The sequence below is a fragment of the Nipponia nippon genome, unplaced genomic scaffold (assembly GCF_047370975.1).
Source record: "Nipponia nippon isolate SJK-2023a ecotype South Korea unplaced genomic scaffold, ASM4737097v1 scaffold_3, whole genome shotgun sequence".
Classification (NCBI taxonomy): Eukaryota; Metazoa; Chordata; class Aves; order Pelecaniformes; family Threskiornithidae; genus Nipponia; species Nipponia nippon.
Genome location: NW_028262347.1, coordinates 81,971,883 through 81,994,832, shown reverse-complemented (window position 1 = coordinate 81,994,832; position 22,950 = coordinate 81,971,883). Strand labels below are relative to the sequence as shown.

At 45.3% G+C, this 22,950-nt stretch overlaps 1 protein-coding gene across 3 annotated transcripts in view; it reads right to left on the bottom strand.

Annotated features, from left to right (window-relative positions):
- Positions 1-1,574: 1,574 nt before the first annotated feature.
- The window catches only part of ARHGEF5 (Rho guanine nucleotide exchange factor 5), a 36,112-nt gene continuing 14,736 nt past the window's right edge, over positions 1,575-22,950 (bottom strand). For 2 of the 3 annotated variants that reach the window (XM_087767480.1, XM_087767477.1), the window contains 14 exons: positions 14,552-18,164; positions 12,651-12,732; positions 12,214-12,278; positions 11,633-11,895; positions 10,556-10,716; positions 9,503-9,655; positions 7,974-8,103; positions 7,017-7,091; positions 5,858-5,947; positions 5,389-5,543; positions 4,541-4,702; positions 4,060-4,130; positions 3,620-3,724; positions 1,575-3,338 (listed from right to left, as the gene is read on the bottom strand). In XM_087767480.1, the coding sequence (XP_087623606.1) occupies positions 3,184-3,338; positions 3,620-3,724; positions 4,060-4,130; positions 4,541-4,702; positions 5,389-5,543; positions 5,858-5,947; positions 7,017-7,091; positions 7,974-8,103; positions 9,503-9,655; positions 10,556-10,716; positions 11,633-11,895; positions 12,214-12,278; positions 12,651-12,732; positions 14,552-18,152 (5,268 nt within the window). In that variant the 5' untranslated portion in view covers positions 18,153-18,164 and the 3' untranslated portion in view covers positions 1,575-3,183. Of the gene's footprint in view, positions 3,339-3,619; positions 3,725-4,059; positions 4,131-4,540; positions 4,703-5,388; positions 5,544-5,857; positions 5,948-7,016; positions 7,092-7,973; positions 8,104-9,502; positions 9,656-10,555; positions 10,717-11,632; positions 11,896-12,213; positions 12,279-12,650; positions 12,733-14,551; positions 18,168-22,950 lie in introns of all 3 variants that reach the window. The other variant, XM_087767479.1, reaches the window with a different exon arrangement.

Here is a 22,950-nt window from a genome sequence, read left to right as displayed (position 1 = left end):
TCAGATTCTCAACAAAATTTTTTAAATGTAGTTCATGCTTGTATTTCATTGCTGTTCTTTCCACAAAAAGAAGTGAATGTAACTGCCCTCTAAAGGTTGTCTTTTATTTTTTTTCGGTATAGCAATAATGAATTTCTTTTGTCCAGATACGCTCGCTATGTATCAGTCTCCACAGGTTCCTGTGGAAGATTATGGTTTCTTCATGCTTCAATTTACAGCCAGCTGTTTAAGATGTACTGGCATCTCTCATACAATGTTCCTACTCTGTGGACCTTCTTTGGGGATCTTACTAGAAAAATATAGGGATTTGGCTGACAAACTCTACGCTTCTGTTTAATACTCATTTTCTGGGAAATCAGGTTATCCACATTAGATAACATAGGGAGACATCCTGACTCATAATTAAAACTAATGGGACACAGCAGATACTCTGTCAACTTGATTCCTGCCTCCTGAATGTGCAGCTGTAAGTGATATTGTACTACTTTGATTAAGTTTGTACAAACCAGAGAGATGTTAATCAGTTTCAGAAAGCACAAAGCAATTCAGTGCAGGTTTGTTTATGGATTTTGGTTGGCAGGACGGTGCTGGGGCTAAAAATTTAACTAAATAGTGAGAAGTTGAGGCCTATCTGAGATGTAAGAAATCAAAGTAAACCAGGGTATAAACACTTATTCTCAGAAGCATAAGCTGACCTTTAAACGTTCCTAAACATACAAAAACCTGACAACAGGAAATAAAGGCTGTACCTCTGACAGGGAGAAGTTAACCTTTGATCCAACTAGTTAAACAGTATAGAAGTCCTGTCAGTCACAACAACAGTGGCCTTGAAGTTTCCTATCTCAACAACAATTTTAACAGGAACATACAGAATTTAACATAGAAACCACCTTGGGAGACTCTAATGAACAATACGCCTGCTTGTTTTTGAGAGCAGAAGTTGGAAGAGTAAAGAATTCTTGACTTTTAAAATGTTTAACAAGATGATTTCTGATTTAGAATGGCAGTATCTATAGCCTGCCTCCTCATGATACAAGTAGCGAAGGTGACGCGGATACAGGATGCCTCAGACCGCCTGTGTAAGACGACTTCATGTGGGCATGTACTGAATTGATCCCGTGGCAGTGTTCTGTATCCTGGTTGAGACATTAGTGATCCTGATGACTTACGTATTGCATAAATTCATGACAGCCTGGGACAGCTGTCCCAGGTATTTTGGATCCCTGAACATTCATGGGTCTTGTTGAGGATTATAACTCTTCTTATGCCACTTATTTTAGTTGGAGGTAGGGCTTTGCTTTTGTTTTTAGCTAGGGACCACCTTCAGTTCTTCTAGGGAAAAAAAGTGTAGGCAGATTGCAGTCTGGACCATAGATTAAAAGACAATTGAATAATTGCATCCTGTCTTACTGGTATAGTGGACTGCAATCCCATCTTCTGTAGGTCATCCCTTTAGTTTACCTTGATATACTGATGACTACCACCACTAGGGAACCTGCAGCAGCAGCCACTTCAGGGCCGGTGATAACGCTCTGAAGAATTTTAAGGTATAGCTGGTAAAGCAAGCTTTCTGCACTGCCTCTGCTAAGTATAGCTATTTGTACTTAATATTCACTTAGAAAGGAGAGTTATTATTGTTTTTTCCATATATATTCAGGAAATATTGAATGACTTATATTTGAGATGAAAACCTAAGTAACAAGGAAAGCAGAAAGTTGTTTATTTTAACTGGAGAAGTGCATGAGTTTATTAGGACTAAAAGCAACTTTACTTCTTTTTAATCCAGCTAAAATTATTGATATAAATAGGCTGTAATAAGCTATTCCAGATACAACATAAATGGGAATTAAAGGCAGAATGTTACAGAGACAGAAAGCTGGAGATAGGAAGATAACTAATTCTTCAAATATATTAAATGCAAGAAGGCTACACGTTGCTTTCTTTGGTGTATTGATTCTTATACTTGATCTTGCATTGACTGAACTGAACGCAAACACTTTAACACAGAAACAGTATTTTACAGTTGAAGGCATGTCCTCAAATAGACAGGTTCTGCACAAAAGCAGGACTGCATGTAAACTGGACTTAAAACCAGAGAGTTCTAAAAAAAGAACAAAGTCCCGGGTACATATTTTGACTTTATCTACAGTGGCTAAATACCTCAGTGTTTTCTGTAAGTGTGCAAAATGGTGCATGCAATACCACGTCAGCTATCAGATTAAGAGCAGCAGGAAAGTGCCACTTCATTGCATATGCCTAGTCATGGTTACTTTGTACAGGGTATGTACCAACACATGATAAAAATCTTTGTCAAAAGTCACTGTTGTACTTTGAGTGGGAGGCAGAGTAAAAAAGGGTAATTTCAGATGGCTTCCTGGGACACTTGTTCAGAAGAGAGGTGACCTTTGTGAAACAGATTCTTCAGCTTGATACCTCTTTTAAGGTGGGGGAAGTCATCACAGTGGCTTCTTAAAACTTTGCTTAACTCAAGTGAATATTCTAATGCTGTCAAGGACTCTTTAACAGTATGCTGAGACAGAGTTAAATTTAGGTACAATGAAATATTTGCCTATCTAAAAAACAGTAGACTTGCACGATCAAATAGATAAATTGTTCTAAGTGGAAATTACACTATGGAGATCAATACCATCAAGATATCAGGAGGATATTTAAATGGAAAACTCTCCTCAATTATATTGTGCTTTGCACTTAGCACCTTCCTTCTCAGGAACTCAAAACTCTTAGTACGCTAATACTAGTGAATTTAGCCTCACAACATCCAGTGAGGTAGGTAAGTTTACCCCCATTTCACAGATGGGAAAACTGAGGCAGAATTCTGAAGTGACTCACCCAAGGTCCTGCAACTTGTCAGTGGCAAAACCAGGAATATTATTTTCAGAAGTCCAGATCCCAGACCTCTGTCCGATTAAAGTCCCTCCCTACTACCACAAAGCAAGCAATACATGCAGCTTTTTTTCCTCGTACTGCTGCCGTAGTCCTCGTGACACAGAGGAAGTGAATGATTTTTCCTGATTGAATTCCCGCTTTCTTTGGCAAAAAGCACCTGGTTCAGTCAAAGTGCTGTATTACGCTCTTCACAGAGGTGTTTCTTCTGAGGCACAATAGAAAAAAGATGGTTTCCCCATGGCAGGGAGACTGTACAGGTCCAACCAAAGTAGAGTCTTATTTCTTGCAGAAGACCTGCTGCTTGGCATTCTTCACACGTTGTTCCTCCTTCAGGTTCTTCTGCCGCGCATGTTTGCTGGAGATGTGTTCCACGTGTTCTGAGGGGAACCAGCCTCTCTCCCGGTCTGAAAGTTTTACTCCTTCCATCCATCCTGTGGTGTGGGGAAAAGCACAACATGAGGCAAAATAGTAAAGACTTTTTTCATTCTTCCCAAAAAGCCCCCTCCAACAAGGCCCTAAGATCAAAGAAAAAGATCCCCTTTCAGCTTCCACATAAAGTGTCTTAATGAAGATGAAGAGTCTCTTCATCCTCTCAATCCAACAATCAGGAACGAGAAGCTTCTTCCGAAGCCTGTTTGTGTTGTTAAAGCTTTACACTACTAGAGTAACCTCCTACCCATTATTTAAGACAGCCATTGTTCACTCTGCTCACCATCATTGCTGTACTGCATAACCATGATGATATCTGCTTTTTCCAATGCCAGCTCATCATTTTCCCGAGCCTTGTAAGTCTTTATGCATTGAACCTGTGGTGCATCTAAAGGGGAGAAAAGATCATAATGGTATGCTAGAAAGCAACAGTAAATCTGTGTGCATCAGCCCCAGAGGAGGCAGGGGATAAAGGACTGCCCAAACACTAAAGAGCAGAGAACTGGAAGGGAGACTACAGGTCTTCTACCTAATATGAGGAGTAAAAATAGGTAAAATAACTGGCAGAACCTGCCACTGAGGGAAAGCCCATGAATATCTTCTTTATTTACAAAAAGGCAAGTATTCTGCCTTGGAGTCATTTCTGGGATGTTCCACCTCACAGTGACTCCAACTCCTCTGAGCCAGACCACCCCCATTGCTGTAGTAGCAGAGCAGTCTCACCAGGGCATTCCAGGAGGTCCAGTTCTCCTCGTGGAGGAGCCAAAGCAGAGATCCACCTCAGCTTCTCACTGCTGGAAAACATCACCAGATAGGCATCAGGATTCGATGTGAGGGATAGCAGTCTGATGATGGGAATGGGGGTGTGTGTGTACAGGTTTGCTCGCAGGAGGGGTCAGGAAGTGGGTGCTTAGGGGAAGCAGAGAAAGTGGAAGTGGAGAAAGGGGATGGGAAAAGGCAAAACCTATTTTTGGAGGCTGATGGTATGACATAACATGGTAGTATTGTAGGAGCAGCTATGATGAGAGAGGAGCAAGGTGGTTCATTAGGGGCTTGTTATGGGAAGAGGATGTTTTTCAAGTCCTCTGCTCAGCAGCTGCATTTGATATTTCAGCATTTGGGTAGCTGAGGGACAACCATCAGGCTCCTAGGAGGTGTCTCACTATGGTAACAGGATATAGTGAGGGTAACCTTGAGCTCTTACTGTGTCTCTGTACGAAACAAAAACTCCACTCTCTTTCCCTGGTAATTCTGAAGTAGAAAGAGACGGAAAACATTTTTGTTTGTTCCATGCAGTTTCATCTCGCACTTCTCCCCACGCACATCCGAGAAAGCGGCATGATCAAACACAACAAAACGTCCACCCCTGCAGGTGAAGAGGAGGAACAAAACAAGTTGTGAATTTTAAGGTGATGAGGGTTACAAAGTGAGTCCATGTTGTTTTTTGTCAGGAAAGCAAAAAGCTTTTAATAAGTCTTTATCTGCTTCAGGCACCTTAGGCTTTGTTCTTGCCAGAAGTCTCAGAAGGCCAGAGAGGAGAAAGGGGACTTAATGAAAAGAGTAGAAACACTAAGCTCTGTCCTGTCAAAATTTTATTTGATAGCTTACAGCTTAAAAACAAAAATACACTCCTCCTCCCAAAACCCCAACACAACCAGCCAACAATTCTCTTAGTTTCTTGACAAACCAGTGATTTGCACATTCACTCATCTTCATACTGTCCTTTAGGAAAAAATTATTTACCAAGTAAAACTAGAATAAACGGCTATTATTAAAGTGTTTCACATTATAGAGATGGAGAGGCAGAATAGAAGTGTTGCACTAGGGACCAGAAGATATCTTGTTATATTATCATATGTTGTAATTAAGAGTTGGGACTATCAGATTCCACGTACTTGCATGATACTCACATAATGTAGGGTTAGGAGAGTGACTTGACAAATGCTGCCACTTGCTGGCAGGCAGAGAGAAAGGACTCTTTCACCAAAGCACAGACCCAGAAAGAGACAGGTATTTTAGAAGGGGCAGCAAGAATTGTGTTGAAGCACTCACTCCTTCGGCCGAGACAGGAGCAGGCAGTCATTGAAAAGATGTAGGTAGATGGGACGGGTGGTGACTTTCCATTTTGGACTCAGGGTGTTGAAGTCCAGTGCTGTCAACTCACCACACTTCACAAGTCGCCTCGACTGTGAGATGAGTGGGAATATCTGCAAGACAGAAATGAACATTTATGTCAAGTATGTACAAGGAAATCAGTATCCATGAGTTTTGGATTTGCATTTTTGCCTTTTTCTAGAGGAAGTGTGCTTTCATCTCTCCAACTGGACAGAAGTAAGTCAGCTGAAGGCTGACACGAACAATTGGGCAAGGGAAGCACTGATGAAGAGCTGACCTGTGTATGATATTCTGGTTCAACAGTTCTGTACATATTGGAGAGGAAAACAAAAAGTAAGCACAAGTGACTTTGTGAGGAAAGAGAAAATACTTGCTAGAGCAAGGCGCGGGGAATAGACAAGCTCACCTTGCACTCAAATTCAATCTTCTGGCTGAGGTAGATCAGCTCTTCAGTGCTCTTCATGCGCTGGACATTTTCATTACAATCCTTGATGAGCTGCAGAGGAAAACAGACGATCAGTGAGGTGGGAGCAGAACTGCCTGGTGGGATCAGTACTACTCCCAGGAGCCCCTCAAGAGTCACTGTAAGCGACAATCCCTTAGGCATCCTCCTGCAAAAAAAGTATTTTTCCAGGTAAGCATACTAAACTTCTCCATACCTACAGTGATCATCCTTCTTTCTTAAGAAAGGTATTCTTTAGATGAAGTCTCTGTGCTAAGTATTGTTTTAACTTTGGGATACTCGGAATAATTTGTTACTGGTGAGGATCAATGACAAGGGCCCTCGACAAAGGTGAATATCAATAAAAAGGACAGGGCCACTTAGGTGCCCTGCAGCTGTATGATGCAGCATGGCTGCACAGAATCACAGAATATCCTGAGTTGGAAGGGACCCATGAGGATCATTGAGTCCAACTCCTGACTCCACATAGGGCAACTTAAAAGTTAAACCATATATCTAAGAGTGTTGACCGAACACTTGAACACCGTCAGGCTTGGGGCCATGACCGCTTTTCTGGGGAGCTTGTTCCAGTGCTTGACCACTGTCTCAGTGAAGAAGTTTTTCCTAATATCCAATCTGAACTTCCCCTGAGCAGCTTTAAACCATTCCCTTGCATCCTGTCACCGGCCACCATGCTGACAAGCACCACCCTCTCCGCTTCCCCTCATGAGGAAGTTGTAGACAGCAAGGAGGTCACCCCTCCGTCTCCTCTCCTGTAAGATGAGCAAACCTAGTATCCTTAGCTGCTCCTCATAAATCACGCCCTCTAGTCCTTTCACCATATTCATTGCCATCCTTTGGACACATTCTCATATTTTTACATCCTTCTTATACTGTGGAGCCCAAAACTGCACACAGTACCTGAGGTGAGGCCACGCCAATGCTGAGTATAGTGGGACAATCGGTTCTTTCAACCGGTTAGCTATGCCGTGCTTATTGCACCCCAGGATACAGTCATCCCTTTTGGCTGCCAGGGCACATGGTTGACTCACATTGAGCTTACCACCAACCCAAACCCCCAGATCCCTTTCTGCAGGGCTGCAGAATGGGTTGACGGCCTTACCGTTTCAAGTGCATCATAGGCCTGTGTTGCTTGCACTTCCTCCTCAGACCCCGGCCGAGTTCTCTTCAGGATATTCTGTGTGAGAGAAGAGGTTTTTCATAATGCAGACAAGGAAAGCTGGACATATGTATCTGGGAGGGGTAGGAGAAACAAGATGACACTAAGATGCCAGCCTGAAGGGAGACTAAAGCAGTAGTAGGTGATGAGATGTGGAGATAACAAGACCAGAAATTTGAGATGCAGAATGGCACTGATGAGCTACATTGAACACGGCATCCCTGATGTATTAACTATCACGTACAAGTTACATGGCATAGGAAGCAACCACTAATCCGAGCACAAACAGCCTTGTGTACAGAATTGTTCTTTGCCTGATACTCTTTTTCGCCTGTTCAAAAAAGGCTCAAATAATCAAAAAGAAGAATTTCATAGAAAGAGCTCAAAATTAATTCATTAGGGACTTGCTGGTTCCCTGTCTGGAAGGTTTCTATCGGTCAATGTTGCAGGCAAAGAGTAGAGACAGGCTGCCTTCCAGAGGGCAGCCAAGGAACCCTTACTTTATTTTCTTAGCAGGAAGCCAGAAAAGTTCAATACAATGTAAATCAACACGTTCTGGTAAGACTCCATAAATTATTTATTGGAGTACAACTGAAGTAGTGTTGCAACAAAGTCCTAACCAGTATACAAACTGCACTGCCTCACAGAGGCTATCGTATCCAATTCATGGTGCTGGTCAAATGGGGTGGTTTTTTTTTTTTTTGCAAGGGCATATTCACAATATATGCAACAAAGTGGCTTTAGAGCATCTTGCCAAACTTGTCACAGATGCAACGCAAAGGGCTGCATGCAGTCCTTCCACCCAGTGCTTGGAGCTAGCTCATATTTATATGACTTTCAGACTCAAAGAAGGGTCTGCTTGCCAGAAACTGTAAGAAGGCAGAGAATCAACACAGTTACCTGTAGGAGGAGTTTGAGTCGAGTGATGCGCTGGAAAGGGAGGATGAGGAAGGATTTAAGTGAGAGGCGCTGGCATACTGGATCACTTTCCAGTCTCTCCAGGACTTGCTGGAACCCTGCATTTCCATTTCTGTGGGAGTGGTAAAGAAAGAAGACATCCTGGCATCAGAGCAAATAAATAGTCTTCCTAATATCAGATTACAGGGAGTGTTGGAGTACTCCCAACAGTCAGATTTTGTCCCTGGGGCAAGAGATATCAAGAAACCGCGCCACTGCCGAGGAAGAGCAAGTATGGGTTTCTAACAGCCACAGAAGGACAACAGTACAGCTGTCATTATATCTTTCCTCTTTCTGCCACAGCCCTCTGGAATAAAAGCCAGAAGTAATATCTACATTTCGATTCCCCCCTATCAGTAGGGCACCTTCCACAGAGACAGCGGTGGTTTGTATTCTTTCCTTCCACTGCATGGTCGAGCTCCAGGAATGTGTCCAGGGTCTGGAAAAAGCTGCCTCCCCTCTCTTGATACTCCTGAGAGGAGCTGCCTTTCCCCCTAATGTCTCTCTTACCCTCTTAGACACAGCCACTGCCATCCAGTTTTCCACATTGGGCAGTAGCAGATAGAAGGCTAATGATATGAGAGTAGCACTGGCCACCAGAATAGCCAGTCCCATATCCTTGAAGAGATGGGGAAGAAGGTTGTAGGCCCAGCAGATGTTGCCCTAGACAATATCCTGGAGGTCCTTTCTGTGTGGAACTGAGGAAGGATTGATACCCTTCCCCCTGAAGGGAATCAATTGGAAGACTAGATCTCTGCCAGTCAGCAGCACCCAGAGACAGTGCCTGAATAGCCTGTCGGAAACGGCGTCTTCTCCTGGAATCACTGTAGCTTCACTGGAACTGGGTTGTTATGAAGGGAAGCAGTGCAGAAGCGGCAAGGAAATCTTGCTCAGGACTGGGTCTGTGCCTAAGCAATGCTTGGTTGTGCCACTGGGAACCAAAAAGGAGAGCAAGAGATGTTCCATTCCACCACCCAGAGCAAAAGAGACCGACAGTGTTCTCTGGCCCCAGGATTTTCAATCCATTTTAAAGACTCCTGGATAGCCAGTTTAAGCTTACTGACAGCAGCCATATTTTTCTTAATTACAGAATCACAGAATAGTTAAGGTTGGAAGTTTCACTTGAAATTATTACTTCCCAGTTCTTAGTAGTTTGAAAACCACAGACTGAAAACCACTATCCAGGACAGTCATTTTTGCTCTCTTCAGTAGAGAGTAGACAGAGAGAATAGCCTGCAATAGAATCAGATATTAATTATTCTTTCCCTTTCCAATGTTATGGGAGGGGAGCCTGGAGCAGCTCTGTCCTGTCGCAAATGCCCTTGAATCGAAGAAGGTTCTTCTGGGGGTGTAGTGTGAGCGTTGGCCAAAAGCCTGTACCTGCTGCATTCCCCATTGTTTGAAAGAGTGAATATTCGAGGTGCAGCAAGCAAGTAAGGGGTGAGAAGTGTGCAACAAATGACAAAACTTACAGTAACCGCTGGAAGGTTTGCTCCTGATACGTCTGGTTTGTTACATATGGTAGATACACCCTGCGGAACTCGGGGGCATGTTTCAGAGCCACATCGCACACATGGAAGGTGAACATGTCCTCCTCAAATTTCTCCTCCAAGTCAAAGAGGAAACTGCAGCACATGGTTGCGGTGCCATAAAAGAAGAGGGAAATACCAGTGTCATTTAGTAAAGCAGGAACATCCTCAGTCCTTTAAAATCCTGACAACCCACATATAAGCACAAGACAGCTCTTTACTTCCAGAGACAGCATAATGCCTGTACAATGACAATTTGGGGCTAGATGTCAGCAAGGAAGAACCGGAGGCAAAAGACCTCTGTTCTTGAGAAGGCATGGTCAGGAAACAACTGAAAATTAAGGCATCACCAGAATAATCCCACTAGTAGACATGGAAAAGGTAGCTGCAAACCTTACTAGCTTAGCAATATATGTAGCCAAGCCTTGCAGGAGAAAAGCAGAACAGAATCCTACAGCATACAGGATTCCTTGCATGCGGGGTCATGTCTACATTTTATGACTTATGCTCAATTGATTCACATTAGGTTCTGTGAAGTGATGGCTGTAACTTACTTTTTTTTTTTTCCTTTTTTTCTTTTTTTCTTTTTTTTTTGGGTCAGGCTCATGCAGCTGCTTCTTTTGTCTTCTATTTGGCAGGAGCTGCATTTAGTTTGGGCTGAGGTCTAGTTAGTCGTTTAGTTGTAGTTGAAGCCAATAGGGCATGGCTACAGTAGCATTTTGAACATTTTGATCTCCTGCAATGAGCTCTATGCACAATTGCACCATAATATCTGGGACTTAACACCAAGATTTACATTGCCCCATCACCTAAAAAGGCCAGTGTTCCTTTCAGGGCAGTGTTGGTATACAATCACAAAGTGCTACCTGTGCGTATCTACCTCGAAAGTCAGTGAATGCACAGAACAGGAGTGAGAGATGTAATTGATGGAAATGATGGGCTGTGTCTGTGCTTCACGGAGGGTGTTAGTTCTGGAAGCAACGGGTCATATCTCACCTGGCGCTGACATCGCGTACATCATTAAGGCGAGAGAAAAGCCACTGACGCTCTTGATTGGTGAGCATTGCCTGGAGCTCTGCTGATCGCTGGAAGTGATCCACTGCCACATTTAAACTGCGCAGGTATGAAGCCTCAGACATTATCAACTCAAACTTGGCCTTGAGAGATGAAATAAGGGAGCGCAGCATCAGTAGACTATGCAAGTCTGTGAGTAATCTTACAGAGAGGAGATGGGCAAAGCAAGAAAACCTCCCAGTACATAATATAAGTAGTGCGTAATTATAGAAGAGAGGCCTTAGGAATGAAGGGCAAGCATGTCATTATATATAGTCTTTCTTTCTTTCTTGAGAAGACAGACTAGCAGTATGACTTCAAAGAAAAATAGCTACCTGCTTTCATTTTACTTTTTATTTCCCCCCAGCTCCACTTTCACTAGGTTCCCTGTTTTACATGCTCCCATATTTTCCAGCATCCCCATCACCCATGTTTTTCTCCATCATGTTTCCCATGCTGTTGTTTTTGCCTCTTTCTCTGGGTCCTCCCATCCACTTCCCAGTTCCTCTCATTTTCCTTACCCAGTTCCTCTGTGTAGCATTTTGCTGAACCCATACATAGTCCTGTTTCCTCTCAGCCCTGCAGCTCACACAGGTCAATTTGGTAAACTCACACTCTACCACAGGAACTACAATTCACTGTGGTTTTATCAGCATCTCTCATAATCTTATGTGTGGGAGAATGCTGGAAGTCTTCTACTTCTCTTTTGCACTGAACATGCTCAAAATTCCTTGTTTTCTCTCGTTTCAATTTCCCCATGTCTGTTTTCATGAAGTTACTGATATGGTCCAGAGTCCGTCCTTCAGTGCTCCTTTTCTCTGCAATTCTGAACTTCAGCACTGTACTACTTCACAAGCACTGGTCCCACATCCCCATACTGCTTACATGCGTAGAGGTGACCTCTGCATTCAAACACCTGCATTGCCGCATCAGAATTTCTGCTCTCCACTTTAACCACCCTTCTGGGGACTCTTTCTTGACTACAGACCACCCATCTACCTTGTAACATCTGTCCATTACCTCTTGCAGCTTCTGCTCATCACGGGACATATTGAGTAGCATTCTGCTGCCCCGTATCATGGGGATGTCCTGCCAGAGGGATGCATTAGATGAGACTGACAGACGTTGCAAATATGAGTCCTGGGGAGACAGCACTTTCCTCCGTAGCCTTGGGGAGCTTGGGAAACTCGACTCTATATCCTCTGTGAAAGAATCCACTCTCTTCTGGCTTTGAATAGCCTTGTTCAGAACCACATCACTGTACTCCTGATACAGCAGTCTTGCTGTGAAGAGAGGCATATACGTTTATACTTTCTATAGCAACTACTCGCCCTCTGCTTCAACCTGGAGAGAACTCTGTTACTGTCTCAGATTAGGATAACAGAATACATTAGCCCACATGCACCTGCTATAAGCAAAGCTCACCAGCTGCCTGAGTATACTGCAGGACTCTGGTTTCACTGCCTCCACCGAACACCACTCTCTAACGCTCCGTCCTTGCTACCATGTGGCAGGAGCCCCTCTCCTTTGTGCTCACTGCAAGGGTGAGAGATTATGGAGGAGAGGGGTCTGCCACAGCACTTCAGGCAGAAGGTACTTACAGGAGTTGATCAGTTTGGAGTGCCGGCGTTTGAAGTTCTCCACTGCATCTGCAGGTTTCTTCTCTCTGTCAGGGAATAAGGATTTGGAAACAAAGAGTGAATGAAGAGCACAGCACCAGAGATGGCTTATCCAAATCTTGTAACAGATCTGTCACAGCAAGGACCTTTCTCTCCAACAACCTCAACCTCCACATGCTTTACTTAACAAAGAACAAAGTTTGGCTTAATGGAAACACTGTCCTAAAGGGACAGAAATACTTCTGTTGCAATGGGGTCCTCTCCCAGAGGGCATAGACTGAAACACAGGCCTAAGTCATTTTATTATAGTTTTCTACTCCTCATCATCATCTTTGGTCCTTCAGGAACAATGGAGAGCATCAAGTGGCTGTGCTACACAGGGATGGGGGCAAATTCTAAGGGACCTTTGAGAGACTTACCGCAATATAACTGTTTCTGAACTGACTGGTGGTTCCCTGTGTGCCTTGTGAGCTTCTTCTTCTGAAGGAACAGAAGGAATTTCTGCATATAAGACAATTAGAAAGTATGAGTCCGTTTTTAAAGTCAAGCTACAATCCAAATGATATACAGATACCACTTACCTATACCGCACCTAAGTGGTAGTCTTGGATTGGGAGTACAGGTGCCCTCCTGACCTTTATTTCTGGGTCAGAAACATTCTAGTTTTAATAATCCTTGACATTACTTACACTTTGCATCTGTTACTTAGCCACATTTGCTTTTCATACAAAGAAAAAAGGCTGACACTTTCAGTGACGACAGTAATTCTAAGAGCTTCCCTCTCCAGTTGCCCAAAGACACTGCCTGTGGGCCCTATTTCATACTGCCTTTCCCCTTTCAGTAGCTTGGGCCAGGCATTGGAGGATCAATGGACCCAAAGTCACTAGTCATGTCTGTATGTAGTAGACTTCCTTTTGTGGACGTTGAGCCCCAAAAAACTCTCAGCAACTTCTGGGGCAGAAATGCTGGACATCTAACAAAGTCAATCCTGTGAAGAGTCTTAGAAGGGACGTGGCCTGAGAATCAACGCTGTAACCCAGTTCTCACATTTACATACTACGTGAGCATTCACAGACTGCTGCTTGAGTCATCTTCTGTTTATGCAAAATGGGGGAAGTGTGGATTTTTCTTTTGTTTTGTGAGGGATTTAATTAAGTTGTGAAGAAATTCTACATAAAATTCATTGGAAGCAGGAGGAGGAAGAAAGCCCAAAGACTGAGTTGCAAGTATGGGTCAGGCGAAAGACAGTTCTGTTGCCTTGAATGTTTTAAAATTTGGAACCAAGAATTTATAGGTCGAACACATGAACAAATCTTGATTCAAGTGCTGCCAAACCCTTTACACCCCTCCACGCTCCCCCTCCTTTTCCTCTATGCCAAAAATCCAGCATGTTGTGGAGCTTGGAAAATAAACTAAGAGCTGAGAAGCAGCAAGTATGTTTAAAGATCATGTAAGATATAATAAAGAACAGACAGGCACCTTGACAGTAAGTACTGTCTGAATGAGCTGTATTACAGAAGATGCATGTTTTCCATTCGTGACATCAGTGATTTGGCTTCTATGCAAGTTGGGACCTTGGATTTGACAAATTTGCATTCTTGTCTGTAATCTCAAATCCTACGTTCTCAGGAAGGTCATCTCTTTCAGAAGGTCAAATTGGAACCTAAAGGTGTCAGTTGCAAAGTAAAGGGAGGTAGCAAATAAACAAGGAATTAAAACATGTGGTAACAGAGACCGGCTACTGAGGGTGTGTGCATGCATTTTCCGTACTGCTTGGAAAAGGGCTGCTGCAAGTGCAGCAAAATTCAACGGCCATGTGATGGCAGCAGAGATGATGAGCAGAAGCTCTGAACTGAGCCCCACCAAGAAACTCATCCCTGGAGGTAGGCCAAAATAGCCTGTGTTACTGAGTAAGGGTGACAGATCATTGAACATGGAGAAGGGACAAGAAGAGAAACTGGATGCAAAGTCAAGGGGTGAGGGATCCGTGAAGAGAGAGAAGCTCTCTGCTGCAGGTGTTAGTGTGAAATGAGGGGACTGCACCCCAGCGTGCAGCCCTACTCAAGAGAACAAGCAGGATGCACTGGTTACAGGGCAGCAGAGAGGAGCTAGGGGAGAGCTGGGAGGGGGGACCTTGGGGCAGGACATCACAGGGCCTACAGGGCTGGAGTAAGAAGTATTACCAGAAAGGCACAAGAACAATGCCGAGCTCTCAGCTCTCATGCCTCTCTATCACATTGCCTATTTAATTGAATCCTACATTTTTGGTATCTGCAATAAGTTGGGGGGGGGGGGGTAGGACACAGAGGAAAGGACTCACCCTGCAAGATGTCTGGTGGTACTGACGTCCTCTTCAGGCCCTGACGGTGCCAGTCCTTGCTTTTTACTCGGCGTTTAATTGGGTTTTCTTGGTTGGCTGCTGGCTCCTGTGCAACTACCCTGATCGTTTTTTTGTCTGGCCAACTTGATGATTTTTCCAAGGGTGAATGTCTGGGCATTTCCTCCTTTGGCTGAGCTAACAAGTGGTGTTCTCCTCCTTCTCCTTCCAGCCTTTGCTTGACCCTCCTCTCACCTTCTGTTTTCTCCGTGATTTCCAGTGGAGCTTGGATGTTCTTTGTCTCCACACCAAAGATGCCTGTCTGTTGCTCCCATCGCAGCTCCCCTGAGACCTCCTCCTCTTGGCAGGTTGTTCTGGTGGTTGGTGGTGATGGAGGGCTGAGCTGGAGGAAGTGGATTGGATTGGTGAATGCTAGCATTGGAAGTGGCTGTGCAGAGTCTCTGCTCTTGGAGTCTGTGGATGTTATCAGGCCTTCCAGCGAGGGCCAAGAAGGGTGGTCAGGTGAGGATTTTCCACACTGTATATCCATGTGCTGGTCCACTGTTTCAGGGCTGGTGGCAGAGCAGCCAGCTAACACTTCACTTCCAACAGCAGAAAAGCTTTTGGCCAACAAACTGACCCCTGAGTCATCAGAAGTCTCTGTATCATGGGTACCTGAGTCACCAAGATCCCACTCTCTAGTTACTGGAACAAGGTCACCTTTCTCTGCTACATCTTCTCCATCAGAAGCAGAGGCCACAGTGTTAGAATCAGGCACAAAGGCAGCAGTCCGGAGAGGATGGCTTATAGTAGGGTTAATGGCTAGTAACTTTTTATCGTCCACACCACAGTTGAGATGTGGCCTGGAGTAGGGTACAGGAGCCAGTGACGGGTAACTTCCAAGGGCTGGAGGTTGAGCAAGGTGATTTGCATTAAGTGCAGGGGCCTGAGCTTGCCTGGGGCTTTGGACATGGGAAGAAGGATGAGGAAGCTGTTTGGCATCAGGCTCAAACACCAGAGGTAGGCTTGAGTGCGACACAGGGGACAGAGGTTGTTCTGGGTGGTTCATGGCAAGGACCACGTCTTCTTCAGAGGGCCAAGTTAGGGTGCTCAGGACACTGGAGATTCTGGATCCAGGCTCTTTTTGGTTTAAACTGCAGTCAGACTGATCAAGTAAAGGCATTTGTTGTGCTTCATGATCTGCATTTGCTCCCATTTCTTTCCCTTGGATAATGGCACTTTTTTCTGGGGGGGTTTGCTGAATTGTCTCTGGGTGGTTCAGGGGAGTGGAAGTCCTGCCTGGTGTTTGGGGTGGTTCCAGAGGCCCTGCAATGATAGCCACAGTCCTCCTATCCTCAGGAAGGCGCCCCTCTAGAGGAAGACAGCTCGTGCACATTACAGAGAAAGAAGACGGGCCACTGAGGTCTTCATGAAAGCCTTCCTCAGAAATAAGGAGTTCATGGGAAGTGTTGGCCTCCCCTGGATCAGTACTTAGAATAGCACTTTCCCCTGATGTTGGGTCCCACACTTGTACAGAAGCAGCTTGGTTGGCTGGCTTCCCTACAGAGTCCAGCAGTTTGTTCAGGTTGGTGCCAGGACAGTCCTCAGGGGCCACAGAGGCTGTTCCATTAGCACCCTCTTGCTGTGGGCCAGATGTTGAAGCCACAGAGGTGAGTTCTGAGGGAAAAACTGGAATGAACTCCTGAAGCTCAGCTTTTCCCACATTTTCTGTAATGGGATGAGGACCTATGGGATCAGGTGGCTCCAAGTTCTTGGTGCCAGAGGAAGGGTGTGCTGGAACAGAAGCCTCTGGGTTCTCTGCGCTAGAAGGTGCTGCCACTCCTCCGTGGAGTGATGCATCTCTCTTATCAAACCTCTGGACAGCATTTCCATGCCCATCACTGTGCTCATCATTCCTGCCCAGTCTTGTCCTGTCATCCCAGTCAGCTTCTCCAATATCCTGACCACCGATGGAAAAGCGGCCAGAGTCTTCTAGGTCTTCTGCCTGGTCAGAGATGTGGGATGTGTGTGGAGGCACGATTGGAGTTTCACCCACTGGGTTCAGGTTATTTGAGGACAGAGGGCTGACAGTGGGTGGCTGACATCCAGAACCTGTTTCTGTGACATGAGCTTTCAGCAGTACATCCTCACCAGGATGCTGATCCACAGAGACAGGTTCCCCAGGAAGAAATGCTGATCCTGTTTGCTCAGCCAAAAAATCATTCTCCAAGCCACACAAGTCCACATTATGCCTGGGAACAGAAGATATCTCTGACCCAAAAGCTGATGATAGAGCCTCCAGTTCAAGCTCTGCCTCCAGTTTGAGCTCTTCCCTCTGCAGTTGTTGTTTCTGCTCATTTCGTTCCTTGTTTTTCTGATCTTTGGGCTCCAAAGATATTCCTTCTTCTGGCAGATTCTGCTCTTTGCACTCTTTCTTTTCCTCTTCCTGCTGAAGTTCAGACACTGCCTCCTCCTGTACTGGGTCCTTATGCTGTGAAGTATTCACTTCTTCATTTTTTTTAGCAGTATCCTTTACTTGGAAGGCATTGTCTGCTGGAGAGGCAGGTCTGCCCTCTGTTTTTCTGTGATCATCTTCAAGACAAAGGCATTTGGAAGTGAATGAGTTTTCTTTAGGAACCATTACTGTTCCCTGGTCTTTGACCATGCTGCTATTCCTTGTTTTACCAGCTGAGATGTTTCCTTCTGCTTGTAGTGAACTTATTTGCCTGTCATCTGTTAAGGTGGAAGACAATTGATGGGAAGAGGAAGACTCTGTATTCTCTTCCGAACCCTGGAGTGTTCTTATGCTTCCCTTAGCATCTTCAGAAGTGTACGGTTTAGCCATATCCTCTACTGCTTCCTCTGAGGTAGGTTGCTCATCAGTTGCTGGTGCCACTTTTTTGCTGCTTTGCTTCTGCTCTGCACTAGTATCAACCTCCTGCAAAGAATCCGTGGAGATCTTATCCAGAAATGGCTCAGCCTTATAATGCCCCTCTGAAATGGTTTTACATACCAAGAAGCATTTAGGTGTCTCTCTCTGAGAGGAAATGGCATCAGCCAAAGGAGATTTTGGATGCTGGGCCTGAGGATCTGAGCCACAAAAAGCCAGTTCTGCCTGGCACTGAGGGAATTCAGTGCTGAGGTCCACAGTCTGCAGGATGGCGTTGCCAGGGGCTGGCCCATCCTGGACTGTGCTGAGAGAGGAAGAGTCCTGGTTGCTTTCCAGGTCAACCAGCTCTCCTTGCTTAAGTTTCAGAGCACAATCCAGTCCACCCTCCTCTAAAAGCATTTCTCCTTCCAATTCTAAGAGTCTCTTTTGAGGCTCTGCATCGCCTTGCTCTTGTTCCAGTCCTGCTGGCACTTTTTGCACAGGGTTAGAGGGTCTGCCCAGCATCTCTGCTGCTTTCCCTGGAGCAGAAAGGCAGTCCTCGGGAACGCTGAGCTCTGCTCCCTTTGCGGAGTCAGACAGGCTGGTGCTCATTTTGGCTGATGCGTGAGGGGCATGATGCTCTCTTTTGACTGCTGTAGAATCCTGAGCTTCCACAGTGGTGCTGCTGGCTTCTGGTGGAGTGGTACCTCCCTCACTGGTTTCTTCAGACTCCATCAGTGACACATCCTGCTAAAGAAAAATGCATTTTTCTGTTACTACTACAGGATGATACAGAGGATCTAATTGGCTTAAGAGACTTTTAAAAACACATACTAATGCAGCTGAGAAAAAAGCCAAAAATACATATTCAGTGGGTGATAAGAGTTGGGAAACAAATACCAAGACTGAGAGTAGGCAAACACCCAATGTAAGCTTGCAGTATGAGAGTAATGCCAAAATAAAACTACTAGTGTCTTTTTAGTTTTAGATGCAAATCCAGAAAGGAACTTTGGTCAAAGAGCAGAGATGCTGATCTGTCTGTAATGCCTGCAGTACAACTTATGAAAAGTGTTGGCCATGGCTATCTATCTCAAATCCAAAAGGGGATACCAGAAGGCATTCAGAGAACAAGAAAATCATCAAAATCTCCATTAATTTTTGCGGGCCATGGTGGACGAATACTCATGACCTCTTCTAATGGCTAGCTGAGTCTTAAAGATCTCTTTGATTTCAACAAGGAAAGGCTTGTACTTTAGAGCTGATGGTTCTCTTTACAGATGTCTGTGTATGTATGTGCAACACAGGGCCCTGCTGCAGCTGATCAGAGGAATTGATTAACAAGACATAGGAATGTAAGAATTTGATTAACAGATAACTAGGACATGACACAAGACATTTGAAGGCTGTAAACCACATGGGTTGAGAGGGGTACCTCTGGTGTGTGTGGACATACCTACAGACTACAAAGAGAAACGATATCATCATTTAGTCTACTCTTTTGGGGGGGAGGGGGGAGTCATCTCAGGATTGTTGGACAGTTTCCCAAAGGATATAGTGGAATTTCCCATCCTTTATTGCATTTGAAGTTCAGACATGACAAAGCACTAGGGAATGTACATTTGGGAAATGTCTGTGAAAAGGATAGTTGAATCTGATTCATCGCTTTTATCTTACTGGCTTCTACCTATCCCATGACCCACAATACCTACCTTAAAGGACATGAGAAAGAGACAAACCTTAATGTCTCCCCTCCTTTTTCTTCTGCTTTTGGGACACTTTCTCTAGTGTTCCAGCCTGTCTTCTCTGTTTCCTATTCCCTGCTTATTAGAAATGCCTTATAAATTGCTGCTTCAGGCTGCTTCACATACACCGGGTACCCTTGCAGTCATACCAGAGCTTGTAATTTAGCCCTGAAGGATCTGCTGCAATGTGCAGCCACAGTCAGACTTCCTCCTGAATGAAGCTTCAGCATTCTCCTCCTTCATCCTATCTTACAGATGTTGACGTTTCCAGACATGAATGCGTAGTCCTGCATCTTTTGGTCAGAGAAAGCATTCCACATCTCTTCAGCCCGCTAGCTGTTTAGTGGCAAAAAAGCCTCAACGCCTGGCTCTGGACCGTTCTGAAAGCTCATGCAAGAAAAATTCCTTTTCTTGCTCAAAACAGATGACCAAATCTATATGTTTTTTCTTTCCCTGGCATTCCTAATTTCCCTACAATTTTAAGAATAGCGTTTCTGCCAGAGTTTCAACTGCTGTTGAGGGGTGTGTGTGACAATTTCAACTTGGGAGACACAAACAGAGAAAAGAAAGTCTCTGCATGGAAAGAGAAATCTTTGAGATCAATGGTGATTTCCTTGTGCTGGTGTGGCTCTATAGTCACAAGTAACTTTTTCTGATCCCACACAGAAAGTAAAAGCAATAAGGGCACGATTACATCTGGAATAATTGTCCCGGTTAACTTCATGGCCAGGGCACGCCTGACCTGAAAGCTGGTTTAGCTTATATTTTTCCTTACGTCAAGTGAAACAGAACACCTGCTCTGAAAGCAATGAGCCCATGCTCTGGAGTTAGAACTGAAGCGTTTATATACACCTTAATCATGGGGATTGTCAACATCTTACAGCTTTTTAAAAAATGGGGAAAAAATTGAGTTAACTAATTAACTCATCAGTTAACTTTGTCCCTGCGTATTTTTTCTCATGTAATCTTTAATTTTTGTTTATATCAAAAAGATAATCTTTCTTACAAAACCATACCAAAACTGGAATTATTCAGCAATTTGGATTCCCCCCGCCCACAAGTAGTGAGTAGTTGTAAGTAGTTATAATTTCAACAAACAGTACGCTTCAAAAAGATATATCCATTCAGAAAGTTCCCACGGGGCTTCTGCCATGTCTTACTGCTGTCAGCAAATAGTAAACTACTTCAGTGCTGCTAAACCATCTTTAGAAACTGTTGCTCATGGGAAGGTACAGGACTGTCAGGAAGAAGCTCCAGCACAGAAAAAAAGAGAGCTTGGCAGAGCACAGAAAGTAGCAGGGTCATAAACCTGTAAGCAGCCACCTTGTCCAAGACAGGATCAACTTTACCAGTGCTGTCCCCGACAGGTACATCTGCCCCTCCTTTAACAAAGGTTCCATGATCACATCAGGTCGCTCTTGCGCTACACCGCTCTTAGCTCTTCCTGCTACCTAAGTTGAGTCTCCCCTGCTGCATGACTAGAAAAGTACTGCTTATCACACCTAATACAGAGAGTTTTCAAAAACAGGCTCCCCAGGAGCAGAGAGACTGCTTAGGGAGACAGGTGGTCTTGGACACAAGCTGATGGCTAAGGAAGGCTTACTACTAATAAAGACAGGATGGCCTACAAAGCTCTGAATAGCAAGATCCTCAAACTCAAGGCCACACTCTGTGAGGGGAAGAAGAACTCTGCCTCACTGTGCTGTTACAGATGTACACAATACTGAATTTCCTCTTATTAAGCTCAAAGACCCAGTTTCCACTTCCCTGGCTCTGTTGCAAGGGATTTGGACAGGTGAAAGGACAAGTTTAAAGCTGCACTTGGAGTAGTTCCACGATGATGCCGGGAGACAGGATAGAGGGAGGTGCAGCAGATCAACACGGGAAGCTGCCAAGTGAGATTTGTCTCATTGTATTACTGCCAGGTGTTTTGCACACCTCAGGGAGAGCAAGAGAGCAGCTTTGGGAAGTGAGGCAGGAGAAGGGACAGGAAAACTTTCTGCAGAGACAGTGGGGGAGAACTTACGCATCTAGTCAGGGAAACAGTTAAGCTCCTGCTTGAAGGCTGGCTCACTGTAGTGAAAGATGTAGACATCTCTGCAATAAGGTTTTAATGCAGATGGGAGAGAAAACAATAAAACAAGACTGACTATATCTGTAGCCTTCACATACAGAGGAGCTACATTCAAAAGCCTAGTAGTTAGTGGGAGAGATTGCTTGTGGAGCACTGCTGAGTTATGCTCCTGCTACAGGTCAGCTTGAACCTCCACCAAAGGAGGGCCCAGAAGACCCCCCAGGAGCTGGGCAAGCCAAAGCAACCTTTTAATTAGCATTTGCAGTCAGGCCAATAACATGACAGACAAGCATACAGGAGCCTATGTGGCAACTGCCAACTTCTAGCAGGCTACACAAACTCTCCCAGAAACTTCACCGTTACTGCTGTTGGGGCTTACTGGTCTTTCACATCTCTCTGGGTCAGATGTTGAGCACGCCATCTCTCCCTCTGCTCTAACAGCACTTCTCAAGTAAGGTGATCTGATGGCCCCTCTTTAGATAAAGCTAGCCCTACTCTTCTCCCAAGAGGGCCTGGAAATCCAGGAGTTCAGCTCACATACACGCAGCAGTGCCTAGCGCCTAACTCATACGTGATTCTGGATGCACAAGCTGGAACTGTGAGAGGGTGCAGCTGGCTGCATGTCAGCATGAAAACAAAGGGGCAATGCTTCATTGTACTGCAGCAGGGAGCACAAAATTTGAGAGAGGAAGGGTGAGGAAGGTGGCCAGGCAAGCAAAACAGGAGAGCAGTGAAAGTACTGGTGGACAAAGCAATTCCTGCGATGATGCACGCATCCATCCACAGCTTTCCCAGATTACAAAAGGCAATGTGAATGTCATACTTCCTTCCAGTGTGGGTTAATTCACCTGGACGGAGATGACAAACACTTCTGGTTTTAAATAGAAAGTACCTCACCTTCCCTCCCCCCCTCCTCCAACACACAAGAAAGGAGAAATAACAAGTGCTATCAAGCACAGACAAGCCCTTCAGCTAGCCAGGAAACAAGGCAACACAGAATTAAGAGGAGCCCTGAGATCCTCCTCCTCCTCCACAACTCAGGAGAAACCCAGCTTTTCGGTGTGCCCCCTTCACGCTCCCCATGCAGCGCTGGCCCCGGCCCCCGTGGCGGGGCGGCCGTGCTCCCCATCCCGCTCCCCCGGCCGCGGGTGCAGGGGCAGCCCACGCGCCCAGGCTGCTGCCAACACACTCGCGGCAGAGAAAGCCCTGCCCTGCAACGATGGGCTGGGCCCAGCAGCAGCCAGAGACGCCCCACAGCCTGCTGGGCCACTGGTCAGTGCACCAGGGGCTCCTCTCCCCGGCTCTCCTCCTTTTCACCGACACAGCAGCGAGAGCTTCTGGCCGTGAGAGGAGAAAGCCATTCACAACCTTTGAGCAGCATGGACAAGGACATTGATTTTCTTATTGAAACAAAGGCATTCCCAAGCAATCCATCGCTCAGGCGTATCCTTGGTATAGAAATGCCAAAGCCCGCTTTAAGTGCTGCAGCACAGGAAAGAGCTCCATGTAGGCTGTAATACCCACCCGGGGGGCAACACGGCTGCCCCGAGCCCCTTCCTGCTATTTCAGCTCAGCTTAATCATCTCCATCACACAGTTCCGATACACTTTAAAAGGAGCTGGGTCAGTGGGGGCTAGCTCAGAGCCTGCCTTTCTCCATACAAAATCCAGAGCTCACCATGCAGGAGAACTGCCGCCAGAGTTACCATCTCCCCTGG